We start from the raw sequence: 13,931 nt of genomic DNA on the forward strand, positions 1-13,931 counted from the left end.
AAGCATAGCTCTCCCGAGGATTCCTATGCTTACAAGTTTCAGAACCACTGCTTTAAAACAAAGGGCCCAAAATGCTTGTCTGTCTTTTTCCTTTGGACGAGCAAAGTGAGTCTCTGGCTGTTAAAGCAGATGTAGGCAGGATCAAGCAGAGGAGAAAGCCAGGCTCTGGAACCAGATAAACCTGGGCTCACATCCCTGCTTTGAACCTTGCTAGCTGGTAGCCTCAGCTTAGTCCTGGGACCTCCCCGTGTCTCCATTCCCTGCTCTGTACAAAGGGGACGACACTGCCTTCCTTGTACCGTGTCTCTTTGAAGACCTGAGATAAATGGATATCACGCGCCTAGCTCAGCATATGAGCCATAATCAGTCTTCGCCAGTCAGAGATGCGATGTGATGCACACAGCTGGCAGACCTACAGGTTTGTATGGAGGGTGCTCCCTCCAGATGCTCTGGGCCAGGCAGACCCTGGGCACCGGGGGCTTGCCCACAGCCCCCTTGCCTGGAAACTGCCCCCCGCTGGTCTCACGCACAGCCACAGCAGTCAGCCGCTCTCCGTGTTTCTCTACTCTGCCCTTCATCGATGCATGACTCATGGCTTCATTCATGTCTCCATGTGTGTGTAGAAACCTAGGCAAGCAGCCATTCCTAGGGACATTGCAGGACAGCCTGATTGAGATGGACATTCTCAGCGCCTCCCGCCATGATGGGGCTTACAATGACGGGTAGGTGATGTCCCCATGCTCCTCCCCTCTGTGTGTGCTCTCCCTGTGGCCCCCGTTCCTGCATGCTGACCCTGAGACCTTTCCCTGGGACCTCCTTGGGGAAGTGATGAGGCCATGTTGCATGCCCATCCCCAAGCCTGTGTTCAACTTGCAAGAGTTTATCCTTGGAGTACCCTATCCCGCAGCATATTAACAGCAGTCTTGTTAATATGGCGCTCCCGGCATCTCATTGGCTGCCTCTGACATCCGGAAGCCATCTCATGTAGCCGCCTCTATGCACCACAGGCCCTGTGTTGTATGTATGCTGGCCCTGGTGCTATATTCTGCGGCCCGAGGCCTCTTGGACCGCAGCAGGGTACAGGAGCCCTCTCAGTCTTACCTTCTGCCCTAAGACTCCAGGGGCATGCAGGGCAACCAGTGCACCCCGTTTCCCAGGATTTCCTGGCACCTAATTCGGCCACAACAATGTGCTTTGACCTTGCCATGCTGCCCTCAAGTCTATGGCCAGGCTGCAGGACACAGTTGCCCATCTGTCCTCTGCCACAGCTGTTACCAGGGGCCTGGAAGGCAGCAGGCTGGCTTCTGAGCAGAGTTCTTTGAAGGCATCTGCTGACATTCGCTGTGTAACAGCCACTAAGGGACTCTTGACCTTGGCAGGGTTTAGTAGTGGTTTCTTGGTTCGCACCCCTACCAAAGTGAACGTGAAACTGAGAGTCACTCAGTCCTGTCCGGCTCGTTGCAACCCTGTGGAATATATAGTCCATGGAGTTCTCCAGGCCAGAACACTGGAGTGCATAGTGTTTCCCTTCTGCAAAGGATCTTCCCAAACCAAGGATCGAAGACCCAGGTCTCCCGCATTGCAGGCGGATTCTTTACCAGCTGAGCCACAAGGGAAGCCCAAGAATACTGGAGTGGGTAGCCTACCCCTTCTCCAGAGGCTCTTCCAGACCCAGGAATCCAACGGGGGTCTCCTGCAGTGCAAGCAGATTCTTTACCAACTGAGCTATCAGGGAAGCCCAACTCCCTCTAAAAAAAAAAAAAAAAGAAATAGTTGGTATTCCATTCCTCCACCATGGTACAAAAGCGAAGGATGCATTGGAGGGAGAGGAAAAACCGGCGGTTTCATAATCTCCGGGGGAGGGGGAATGGTGATGGTGGCCAGAATAGGATTTTCGGCGTTTTCCAAGTTACTGCAATAATTTTAGAAGACATCTAGTTCCTTCTCCAAGAAAACAGCATCCCAGCCCCACCGTGGCTTCCCAGGAAAAGGATCTCAGCACCCAGCCTTCTGTCCAGCTGGGGTGGGTTCCCCATGGGCAGGGCTGTCCCACCTCTGTTTCCGTGGAAACGTGTCTCCCTGCGCCCTGTTCTGTCCAGCACATGATTTTCCTTTCTCTCTTGTCCCTCGTCTCCTCCGTGGCGGCTCTCTCTTTCCCCGTCTCTCTAGGCTCTTCTGCATGCTTCCTCTACCGCTGCCTCCACCCTCAGGCCAGTGTGGGCTCCCGGGGTGCCGGCTAACCCTGCCGCCCCCGGCTTCTCTCCGTCCACAGGCACTTCCTCTTCAAGCCGGGAGGCACCTCCCCGCTCTTCTGCAGCGCGGCGCCGGGCTACCCTCTGACGTCCAGCACGGTGTACTCGCCGCCGCCCCGGCCCCTGCCCCGCACCACCTTCTCCCGCCCGGCCTTCAACCTCAAGAAGCCCTCCAAGTACTGTAACTGGAAGTGCGCGGCCCTGAGCGCCATTGCCATCTCGGCCACGCTGGTCATCCTGCTGGCGTACTTTGTGGGTAAGTACCCCCGCCCCGCCCCAGCGTCCCTGGGGGCCCCTTCGGCCCAGAGGGCAGTGACCGAGACACCTGTGGGCGGTCAGAGCTCACAGAGGGGTGAACCATGCGGCCTGAGCGCCCTGGGCCAGCCGGTAACGATGCCCCCTGCACCCCAAGACTGTCAAGGGGGGCTCTGGGACCATCCCCTCCTCCTGCATGTACACCAGGAAGGCGGCATGCGTGTACATCCTGGATGCACATCCTGTCGGCCCCCTCGTGTGATGGAAGCCTGGCGTCGTCTGTGACATGACTGTCACGGGGGGTAGTGACTAGAAAGGAAGTGGCAGGCTGGGAGGCTCGACAGCAGGCTGGCCTCTCCTGTGGGTGCCAGGCCGCTGCAGCGAGGAGCAAGGAGGAAACCGCAGGCCCTGGGGCTGGAGGGAAGCTGCCACAGAGTGGGCTGTGCTGACCTCAAGCCAGGAGAGCGGGTCTGAAGGTGAGGGTCTGGCCGGGCCTTCTAGGGGAGCCAAGGTCCAGTGGGAGACCGCGGTTGGGAAGGGCCCCCATGAGTGGTTGGCGCTGGCTGAGGGGACACACAGGCCGGGGGGCGGCACAGACCAGCCTGCCTAGCTGACCCCAGGGCTCCCACCGTGTAACACACCCCTCTAGGCCCAGCGCCATGCCTGTGACACCCCCGCTGCACGCTCTTCTGATGTATTTGCAGCGCAGTCGGGTGTCCTGCTTCCGACCCCTGCCTTTGGCCTTTGGTCTGCTCCCGGGAAGGATGTTACTCCGGAGAGAGGCGTAGAGTCCGCTGCCTCTCTGTAAATCAGCCTGTTAGTAACGGCATCCACCAGGGTTGGCTTAACCCTCTTTCCTTCCCAACCTTCAGATTCTATCATTCTAAGATGTATGGTAGGTTAGGCCAGCTTGAGAAGGCCTGGAATCCACGCTCAGGCATTCTGAGATCCTTCTGTTAGCAAAGGAAACCTTGCTGTGTAAACCCAATAAATAGAAATGAAACTCACTGGCAGAAGCCAGAGGAAGACAGAGTGCTGCCCACTGTGGAAAAGGACTCTGTGACAAGCAAAGTCACCATGGGTGGGAGAGGACTGTCTCGAGAGGTAGTAAGCACTCTCACAGGGAGTGATGAACAGAGCACGGCTCCCACTGGTTTGGGAGGAGGAGACTCAAGCCTAAATGGGGGTCTGGGCGATGTGAGCTGTAAAGTCACTTCGCTCTCAAGATCTTCAAGTAGAAACAAGTAATCAGGAAGATGGTAACCCTCCGAGCAAAGACTCCTTAAGCACCTGGAGCTGCAGTAAGCCTTATCTGGCATGCCGGGTCTCTCCTCCGCTTGTGAAGATCGGGTTGGAGAATCTCATGGCACCGAGATCAGGTTGGCATATGTGTTTATCTGCTCTTCTGTCTGATTGATTCGCTGTGGCCGCCTTGAAAAGCTGTGCTGAGAAGCCTCCCAAGGCTTCGTTCAGACTCCGTGGAAGAGTCTGTGACTGATGGCTGATGTCTGTTGTGGTCACAGGAATGGAGAATATTGATGACAAGCCGAGTATTTGCCACCCCTGCTCTGGGTCGTGGGGTAAAAAGGAACAGCCAAACTGGGAGCAGTCAGCTCCCAGCCAGGCTCTGCAAGAGCTTCAGGATTGACATAGATCGGGTAACCGGGGAGGGTTGTGGGGTTCCAAGCACGGCCACCTGGCACAGCAGTTTCTCCGTGGCATCACCAGTACTGTAACCCCACCGACCACTAGCACAGCCCTTGCTTTTTACTGACATTATTATATTTCATAGATGAGTTGACTTTTTTTTTTAGCTAATCCCAAACTCCTAATTTACCCCCCTCCCCACCTTTCTCCCTTGAGACCCATAAATTTTTTTAAATTTATTTATTTTTAATTGAAGGATAATTGCTTTACAATATTGTGTCAGTTTCTGTCATACATCAACCTGCATTAGCCATAAGTATATATGTGTCCCCTCCATCTTGAACGTCCCTCCCACCTCCCACCCCATCCCACCCCTGTAGGTTGTCACAGAGCCTCAGTTTGAGTTCCTTGAGTCATACAGCAAGTCCCCACCGGCTGTCTGTTTTACATATGGCAGCGTACACGTTTCCATGCTACTCTTCCTGTCCGTCCCACCCTTTTCTCTCCGCGTGCGCACAAATCTGTTCTCTCTGTCCACATCTCCAGTACTGCCCTGCAAACAGGTTATAGATGAGAAGACTTTTGAATAAGCAGTGTCACTGTTCATCAAGAGACAGCAACTTGTTTTGTGTTAAAGTCGTAAGGTTTATACTGTGCACTGTGTAACTTGGCTCAGAAAGTCTGAGTGTCTATTTGATTGAATACCCTTTCTTTCTGCCATCCATCCCATGGGCTTCTTCCTCTCCCATTTAGTAAGACTATATCATCAACCATCTAAAGGTAGGGGCTGCTGTGGGAGCTGGTGTGTTTCCTGTCTAGGAAGAGTGCAAACAGTGCTTCATGACCACGTAAGCAAGACGAAGATTCATTCATTGAATAGGGCTTGTCACTGGAGGACCTTTCATTTTCCTTCCCACATTGATAATGTCAAACTCCAAAAACAGTCACAGCCTGGAACCTGATGTTTTATTTGGTGAGAATTTTTAGGACGCCACGCCTAGGAGACAGACTCTGAATAACCCTGACATAATTGCTCCGAGGAGGTAGGCTGCAGGGTGGGAGTCAGGTTATACAGAAGTTTGCAGCAAGGGACAGGTAGTCTGAATATCAAAAGATTGTTTTTAATTAAGGAAAACCAGGTATCTCAAGGAATTTGGCAGTTTCCTATGTATGGGAGGATGAAAGAGGCTGGGCTCACTGAAGTCATTCCTCTCATATGTATCTCAGCTATCTGAGGTAGGCGTTCTGCTCCTTGCTTTTTCGCATCCTTAGTTCCTTGTTCACTGTAGGGAGTAGCAGCAGCTCCTGGATCATAAGCATTGTTCTCCCTTTTGGGTGCCCTCAGGGCTCAGAAATTCACGCTTGGGGGCCTGAAATTGCTGATGGCTGCAACATCTTGGTTTACTGATACGGCAGGAAATACTCCGTTTCACAGTAGTCTTAGAATCTACAATTTTGTGAATATTCTTTCTCACTCAGCAAACCAAACAAGGTGCCTTCTTTGAGTCAGGCACTGTGCTGCGCTAGGGCCAACAGCATGTCCCCTTCTCTTGAGGTGCTGCCAGCTTAGAGGCAGCAGTTTATCCAACGTGACCCCGTAGTATATTACCTGTGACATGGGGAGCAGCTGCGGGAATACCCAGCCCCCTCCAGGAGGGACCCGAGGAGACTTTCTGGCAAAGGTGCTGTTTTAGCTGAGTCTTCAGGTCACAGCCAGAAGTAGACATGAAGGAAAGGAATTTCGCACTAAGGGATGTTTCCAAGTCTTGAAAGGAGGCGATCTGGTGGCAAAGACATTTTCTGTTTGAAGACTTTGAGGGGCATGGGGGCCACGATTAGAGCTAATGTGGGAGAGAGTGGTCAGATTGTGAAGATCACTGTGGAAGCCAAGTTCAAGACCTTACTGGATGGGCAACAGGGAACCCCTGAAGGGCTTGAAGCAGTGGCAGGACACGTTTGTCTTAGAAAGTTCAGGGTGGAGGGAGGAAGAATGGGCCCTACTGCCTAAACAAGTCAGGAGAAGATGAGGGCTTCAACTCAGAGGGTGACAGTGTTGCGGGGGAGGCGGGTGGTTGAGGTCGATTTGGGAGAATTTGGGTCTCAAGTCAGGAGAGGTCAGTCCACTGAGAAGGTGTTCCTGCCAAGAATAAATACATCCTTCTGCCAAAGCCTGAGGTATATAGACAACTTAAAATGGGAGTTTAGGATCTGTATCCAAGGGCCCGATCAGAGAGGCAAGCCTGGGGGCTTCCCTCTGTTAACCTGGAGATTCCGCAAGGAGGCTTGGGGGCAGAGCTCGCAGCAGCCTGAGAGTCTGGATTCCACTCCCAGCTCTGCCACCAAGCAGCTGTTGCTCCCTGGGCAACTTCTCCCCCTGAGTCCTGATTTCTCCCTCATAGTCCACTACCTCGGGAGGATGCTTCTGAGGTTGGAGGAGGAGTAAGCTAAGGCCGTGCGTGCATTGCGGGGTGCCGGCTGGGTCCCACGAGTCCTCTGGGGCTGGGTTGCAGCCTTGTGCTTGCTCTCCAGCTGCTTGGCCTTCCAAGGGCCAAGGGTGAGCTCTCGTTGGCTTGGCCATCATCTCAGGCCATGATGACTACCTTGTAAGGATCTACCAATTATTCAAAATCAAATTAATTGTCTCTGCCGCGCACAAATATCCTTCACAAAGACTTTTGCCAGCAGACCAGCTGATCTCATCAACAGGCAAGAAGCGCAGATCTTTAATTAGATTTTGATGAAAAATTGTGTTTAATTTCAAGTGTAATCAATTATTAATTACTGTAATGAGCGAGTCTGACTGGGTTTACTAATTAACTCATTTAAAAATTATGAATAACCTTTTCATTTGTAATTATTTTTTACATCCTATCAAGTTCCAGAGAAGAATTGCATCACCTCACCAGCAGAGAGGGAGTTGAAAACAGAGGGCAGGAAAGAGATGTTCTTTCTCTGGGGTCTGCGCAGGGCTGCCACGTCCGGAAGGGGCTCAAGATCCACTTGACTTTCAGTTTCTTTGTTGGAAAGTTTATTGAGAACGAAGCAACTGGTGACCTTTCATTTGTAGACACATTGGCCGCTGTTTCATAGGGAGATGGAGAAGCTGGAGTCGGCACTGATTACCCATAAAGGCTGCAGGACCCAGGGCCTTGCCCTCGGGCTGTCTTCTCATCCCCTGGGATGTTACTGTCTGTTCTGCCCTGGGCTGGGAACCTAGGGAGGACCCTCACTGAGCCTGGGGGATCTCTTAAGAATCATGCAAAGATGTGTGATTTTTGCCTCCGAAGAACGCCCTTTACAGAGAGGCCACCACTGGGGTGGGTGTCTTGCCTTAGTCATCCACTCTCTCTATGAAGGTTTTCAGGTCGGTTTAGTCTCCATTTGAATACCCTACCTTTTCTTTCCCAAAGAAAAGAAATCTGTTCGCAGAACGTAATGGGGAGAGGAGGGTGTGAGGGGAAGGTTCGTTGTAAGTCGGACCGTGAAACTTGTGCCGTCATGGTGATAATGCTTTATTTGATAGCATTTAATCATTTTAAAAACATTTTCACCCCAAGAAGCAGTGTGGTTTAGAGTAGTGGAAATAACAGGTCACTTTTTGTGATTACTGATCAGGGCAGTTCGCTTCCATCATACCCTGTCCACTCGGCCCTGACTCTTTGAAGCGCTTTGCTTGTGTTTTCTCATTGAAGTTTGCCAGTGGCCTGTGGGTTATTATCCCCAAATTACAGATAAGGACATGGAAACCCTGTGAACTTAAGTAACTCATCCACTGTTACAGTCAATGGCTAGACTGTGTACTCAGCCTCTTGAGCTGACGCTTTTAATCTGGTTTTTTTTCCCTCTCTTTGGAGCTCACAGTCTTAAGCTTTATGCTGTAACTTTCCCATCTTAGTAGTGTAGTGTTAGTCGCTCAGTCGTGTCCGACTCTTTGCAGCGCCATGGACAGAGTTCAGCAGGCTCCTCTGTCCATGGGATTCTCCAGCCAAGAGTACTGCAGTGGGTTGCCATGCCCTTTTCCAGGGGATCTTCCGATCCAGAGATCAAACCCGGGTCCCCTGCAATGCAGGTGGATTCTTTACCATCAGAGCCACCAGAGAAGCCCATCTTAGTATATGGTATTCTAAAGTTTTGCCATGTACCTAGCATTGGTCCAAGCCATTACGAAACAGTTACCATCTCTCTGAACACTCACAACAGTTCTGTGTCTTCTGGAAGAGGAAACTAAAGCTCAGAGAAGTTAATGCTTTGCCAGGGTCACACAACTGGTAAATGACACAGGGTTTCAAAGGCCATATTCTCAGCCACTACCCTGTAGCTCAGATGATGGAGGATTAGAAAACCCCATTCAGATCCTAACTCCATACCTTGCTGGCTGTGTAAACTTGAACAAGTGGCTTAACCTCGCTGAACTTCAGTTTCCACATTCCCTATGGCTTATGTGGCTGGAATGATTAGGCCCTTTTTACAGGAGAGGAGACTGAGGGTAGCATTGTGGTTGAGAGCCTGAGTTCTAAAATAGGGCTGTGCTGTGCTGCGCTGCACTTAGTCACTCAGCTGTGTCCAACTCTTCGCGACCCCATGCACTGTAGCCCGCCGAGCTCCTCTGTCCATGGGGATTCTCCAGGCAAGAATACTGGAGTGGGTTGCCATGCCCTCCTCCATGAAATAAGGCTGCCTGCTTTCAAGTCCCAGTTCAGCTGCCTAATGTGCTTTGAGACCTCAGGCAAGTTAATTTAACCTCTATTAGCCTCAGTTTTGGAGAAGGCAATGGCAACCCACTACAGTACACTTGCCTGGAAAATCCCATGGATGAAGGAGCCTGGTAGGCTGCAGTCCATGGGGTCACTAAGAGTCGGACACGACTTCACTTTCACTTTCACTTTTCACTTTCCTGCATTGGAGAAGGAAATGGCAACCCACTCCAGTGTTCTTGCCTGGAGAATCCCAGGGACGGGGGAGCCTGGTGGGCTGCCATCTCTGGGGTCGCACCAAGTCGGACCAACTGAAGTGACTTGCCAGCAGCAGCAGCATCCTCAGTTTACCCATCTATAAAATGGGAATAATCATAGTGGCCACTTCATGGGGTTTTGTGATGTTCCAGTAAGATAATTTGCATAAAGCAGCTATCCCACTGCCTGGCAAAGAGTGGGCTCTCAAGAAATGTTAGATACTGTTAATGATTATTAATAGGATCATTAGTGCTGTTAGCACCCCATGGAAAAGAGTAAGCCTTGAGAGAGAACTTGGGCCAGCATCATCTGGCGGCAGTGCCTGAAGGCTCCCCAGCCTGTGTTAGTCGCAAGGGCAGCTGACAGAACAACCAAGGAGACCTGTCAGAAAGCATTTGTAGGGATGTCTCTCTGTTCCAGGGAAGCAGCCGCAAGAATCATTACCCCAAAGCACCTTGCGTCATTTCTTTAACTAGGACAAAAGTTGATTTTTGCTTCCCTGCTAGTCACCTCTATCCAGATAAAACCAACAGCTGCCCTCAAGTTCTGAATCTTGCATAAAAAGCAGACACTGAGGACTGCAAAAGAGCATGGAGTCATATTTGAGGTCTCTTCAAGCACCTGTCTAGCCAGATCAGCCTTTAAATCAGGAGATTTTTTTAAAAGGCTTGTTAATAATACAAAAACCAGGAAGAGCATTACATTTAAATGGAGACCCAGAGATTACCCTGGGATGCTGGTTTATTTTGTTGTCAGGTCCAGGTCCCTCCAGAGGGTGGGGCCTCATTTGGGTGATTTCTCTAAAGAGAGCATGTGTTCTGATCTGACTTCCCAGATGGCTTAGCGGTAAAGAACCTGCCTGCCAATGCAAGAGATGTGGATTCAATCCCTGGGTCGGAAAGATCCCCTGGAGGAGGGAATGGCAACCCATTCCAGTATTCTTGCCTGGGAAATCCCATGGACAGAGGAGCCTGGCAAGCATGAGATCCATGAGCTCTCAAAGAGTTACATACAACTGAGTGACTAAACAACAGCGTTCTGATTGGGAGAGAATATGGGGTTCAGTGGAAATAGCTCTGCCACTCTGCAACTGTGTGACTCTTCTGGACTTTGGTTTCCTCATCTACCATTGGGAAGAACAGTAGTACTTCGCTCTGGAGGCTGTTAAGCAGGTTAAATGAGGCATGTGACAAAGGATGAGTCTCTTGCTGGTGGCCTCTGGAGACAGCTGCTACCTGTCCTTGGACCTCAGTTATCTCAGCCAAGGATGGGGTGGGAGTAACTAATCCTCTTAGGTCCTTTCCAGTCTGCAAATTGGTGCTTATAGGAAGTTGAGCCAAATCACTGAGGGTGCAGTCCCAAGTGTGGGCTGCAGCAGCCTCTGGGTAACTGCAGAACATTCCGACATGCTACAAAACCATGAGGGACTCTGTTAAAATTAGGTTGCATTTTTCACCTCCACCAGCAGCTGACTGAATTGGGGAAAAAAATTCAGAATCCTTGTTCAAAGTGGTGATAGTTTAATTTATAAGTGAGAATGTTGTAGAGCTTAATTGCTGCTTTTCAAAAGGCAGCTTCTAGAGAGCATTGCTGGTTGGGATATTATTGCAACTCGTGGTCTGCAAGAGCTTGAGTCATCCAGCTCTTCAGGTTACCTGGGCAGTTTTGACAGGGATGGACTTGGGCACTCAGTGTGACTTGCACAGACTGGGGCAGCCTCCCTCATGCAGGCATGGGCCAGGCATAGCTATGCACGTGACTTCCTCATGGCAGCAATCCGAGGAGGAGTCTCAGATTTGCCTTCCTGTTTGGTAGTGTGGTCTCCCGTCCTAATGTCTTATTCTCTGCTTCAGTTGTTGTTCAGTCACTCAGTCGTGTCCGACTCTTTGTGACCCCATGGACTGCAGCACTCCAGGCTTCCCTGTCCTTCACTGTCTCCCAGAGTTTGCTCAAACTCACGTTCATTGAGTTGATGATGCCATCCAACCGTCTCATCCTATGTTGCCCCCTTCTTCTCCTGCCTCAATCTTTCCCCAGATCAGGGTCTTTTCCAGTGAGTCGGCTCTTTGCATCAGGTGGCCAAAGTGTTAGAGCTTCAACATCAGGCCTTCCAATGAATCTTCAGGGTTGATTTCCTTTAGGACTGACTGGTTTGAGCTCCTTGGTGTCCATGGGACTCTCAAGAGTCTTCTCCAACACCACAGTTTGAAAGTATCAGTTCCTCAGTGCTAAGCTTTCTTTATCATCCAACTCTCACGTCTATACATGACTACTAGAAAAACCATAGATTTGACTATAAGGACCGTTGTTGGCAAAGTGATGTCTCTGCTTTTTAATACACTATCTAGGCTGTCTCGGCTGCAGACTCTGTCCCAACACAGTGCTTGGCACAGAGTAGCTGTGCTCAGTGAGCTATGACTGAACCAAAGACTTGCAAGATGGTAAAATCTGCCAAGGTGTTTCTAGGCAGAATAGTGTGGGCATAAGCATGGTGGCAGAAATGTGCATTTTATGTCCTAGGCCTTGAGTACAGGTGAATTGGATGTGAAATGAATAGAGGACGCATTAGAGACAGAAGCCAGGGTGATTGAAGCCCCTGCTGCCCCACAATTATGCCCACTTGGTTCCACTCCTGCCATATCAGGATCTCAGATGCCATTGGCTTCCTAAGCACAGGCCTGCTGCACTCTGGGCCTGGGTGTTATTAGTGAGCAATAAGGCTCATTTTCTTCCCTTTCTCTTCGACTTTGTATCAGGCCTTTTGGATAGAAGCCATAGATTTAGCTTTATAGCCCAAAGAATGGGAAACAGAGATGATTGAACTTGATCTTTTAGGAGGAGGAAAAAGTGATAAAGATATAGAAACCTGTAAAGATACACGATCCTGTATTAAAGGCGTTCTCTCCAAGACTGATGCCTTCATGCTGCTCTGTGGGAATTACTAATAGAAAGATATATATAGATTGTTCTCTTTGTAACAGACCCCAGACATAATCCTTCAGCCCCCCTCAAAAGGAGGACTTGAAGAGGCCAGCATGGCTCCCCGCAGTCGTGTGCAAGGCCGGCTTGCGGGGGAGAGGGCAGGCTTGCTCCGTGGGACTGACGAGGGCAGAACAGGGACTAAAGGTGAGAATGGTGGGGAAGGCTGACTCTGGCTTGATGAGAGAGGACTCCTCTCAGGGACAGCAGCCTGTGAGGGGGGCTGCCTGTGTCTGCAGCCAGAGGGGAGACTCAAGTATCGCAGCTCTGCAGATCAGTGGCTGCCATCCGCATCGTCCTTCTGCCGTGACTTCCGATGCCACCCACACCAGGACCTGATCTCCTTCAGATGAGTTTCTGCACCTGTAAAATCAGAATAAACAGCCAGGACTAGCTGAAGTGAGTAAGTCATTCACAGTGCTTCAGCTCAGCCTGAAAGAAAATTGTCCATCTTACAGAGCTCCCTCCTTCCCCATTCTCGCTTATCCTCCCGTTGGCAGGACCCCACCAGGGGCCAGAGCTCAAGGGAACCCACTCGTCCTGACCATGTGGCTCGGTCCCGCAGGGCACAGAGCAGTGGGGAGAAGGAGAGGGTGGGTCTGGAGGGTGAACGGCTGACACCAGTCTCCCCACTCTCCAGAGTTCTTGCCCTAGCACTGGTCAGGGCTCTAGACTGAGACCCACACGCCACTCAGGTGTGGCTCCCTTACCTGTACATCCACTCAGCCACCAGGCCCCGACTGCCTGTTTTTAAGATCAGATTTAGTGAGATACAATTTACATGTAGAAAATTAATGCTTTTTAGGCATCCCATGCTATGAATTCTGGCAGCGTTGTGTGACCATTACTACCACAACACACAGAATATTTCCATCACCCCAAAGGTTCCCTTTGTCAAGTCCATCCTCAGACTCAGGCAACCACACACCTAAGACCCCGTCTTCATAGTTTTAGGTACCGTCTTTGAGACGTGTAGCAAAGAAGTGATGTATTTACTAGATTCAAAGATCAGGTGTTACCTGCCATAACCTTCAAATTGTAAGGCTTCTAAGTGTTATTGAGAAAAGTTTAAGATATAATTTTAGAATTCAAGATATGAAGGCAAAGAGCTGGAACGTTTTAGGTTTCTCTGTGTGTCATACTTGACCTCCTTTGAGGACTGCAGCCAAGACCACCGTGTCGTCAGCATGAATCCGCAAGCATAGGCCCTCCTCCCTTTTTCATGGACCATCTTTTCAGGAACATATTTCTAAGTGTTAACACAAAAATCTCGTTCTAGTCAAGTTTGATACCCCTGTAATATTTGTGCCATTATTATATCATTGCTTTCCTCTATTTCCAACTGTTTGCTGTTATAAACAGCACTTCAGTGACTGGAAATAAAGAAAACCTGCTTTTTTTCCTCTCTCACTGACTTTGGGGGGGTGTTTCCCTGAGCAGGATTTCTGGGTCACGAGGTATAGACAGTTCAAAGCCCTCGTGACTCAACTGCTAAGGGTTCCTCGGAAGGATGGGGCTGAATCCGCGGGTCTCCAGCTAAGTAGCCAGTTTCCCTGCCCGTTTGCGGCTTTGTGTCTCCTCTTGGGTCAGCTGGTCCAACAAGTGGAGGTCAGGGAGGTTACAAGTGGCCCTGAGACCCAGAGAGGTAAAGGAGCTTCATTTGTGGAGGGAACCACCTGCCTTCTCCCAGTCAGTTCCTTCCGAAAGCTTAGCTCACATGTCCCTTTCTCAGCAAAGCTCCTCTGATGACCTCACACTAGGCCAGGAACCCAGTCATACACGCTCACAGTGCCAGGAGCCTCACCGTCATCGCAGCTGGGGCCTGGGTCTTAGCCCGACTCAGCTC

At 50.6% G+C, this 13,931-nt stretch overlaps 1 protein-coding gene across 1 annotated transcript in view; it reads left to right on the forward strand.

Moving 5' to 3' along the window:
- Window positions 1-13,931, forward strand: part of TENM4 (teneurin transmembrane protein 4) — a 441,581-nt gene that overhangs the window by 193,181 nt on the left and 234,469 nt on the right. Inside the window, exons 4-5 of the mRNA XM_052662001.1 lie at window positions 624-722; window positions 2,273-2,508. Of these exons, the coding sequence (XP_052517961.1) occupies window positions 624-722; window positions 2,273-2,508 (335 nt within the window). The remainder of the gene's footprint in view (window positions 1-623; window positions 723-2,272; window positions 2,509-13,931) is intronic.

The sequence above is a fragment of the Budorcas taxicolor genome, chromosome 25 (assembly GCF_023091745.1).
Source record: "Budorcas taxicolor isolate Tak-1 chromosome 25, Takin1.1, whole genome shotgun sequence".
Taxonomy (NCBI): domain Eukaryota; kingdom Metazoa; phylum Chordata; class Mammalia; order Artiodactyla; family Bovidae; genus Budorcas; species Budorcas taxicolor.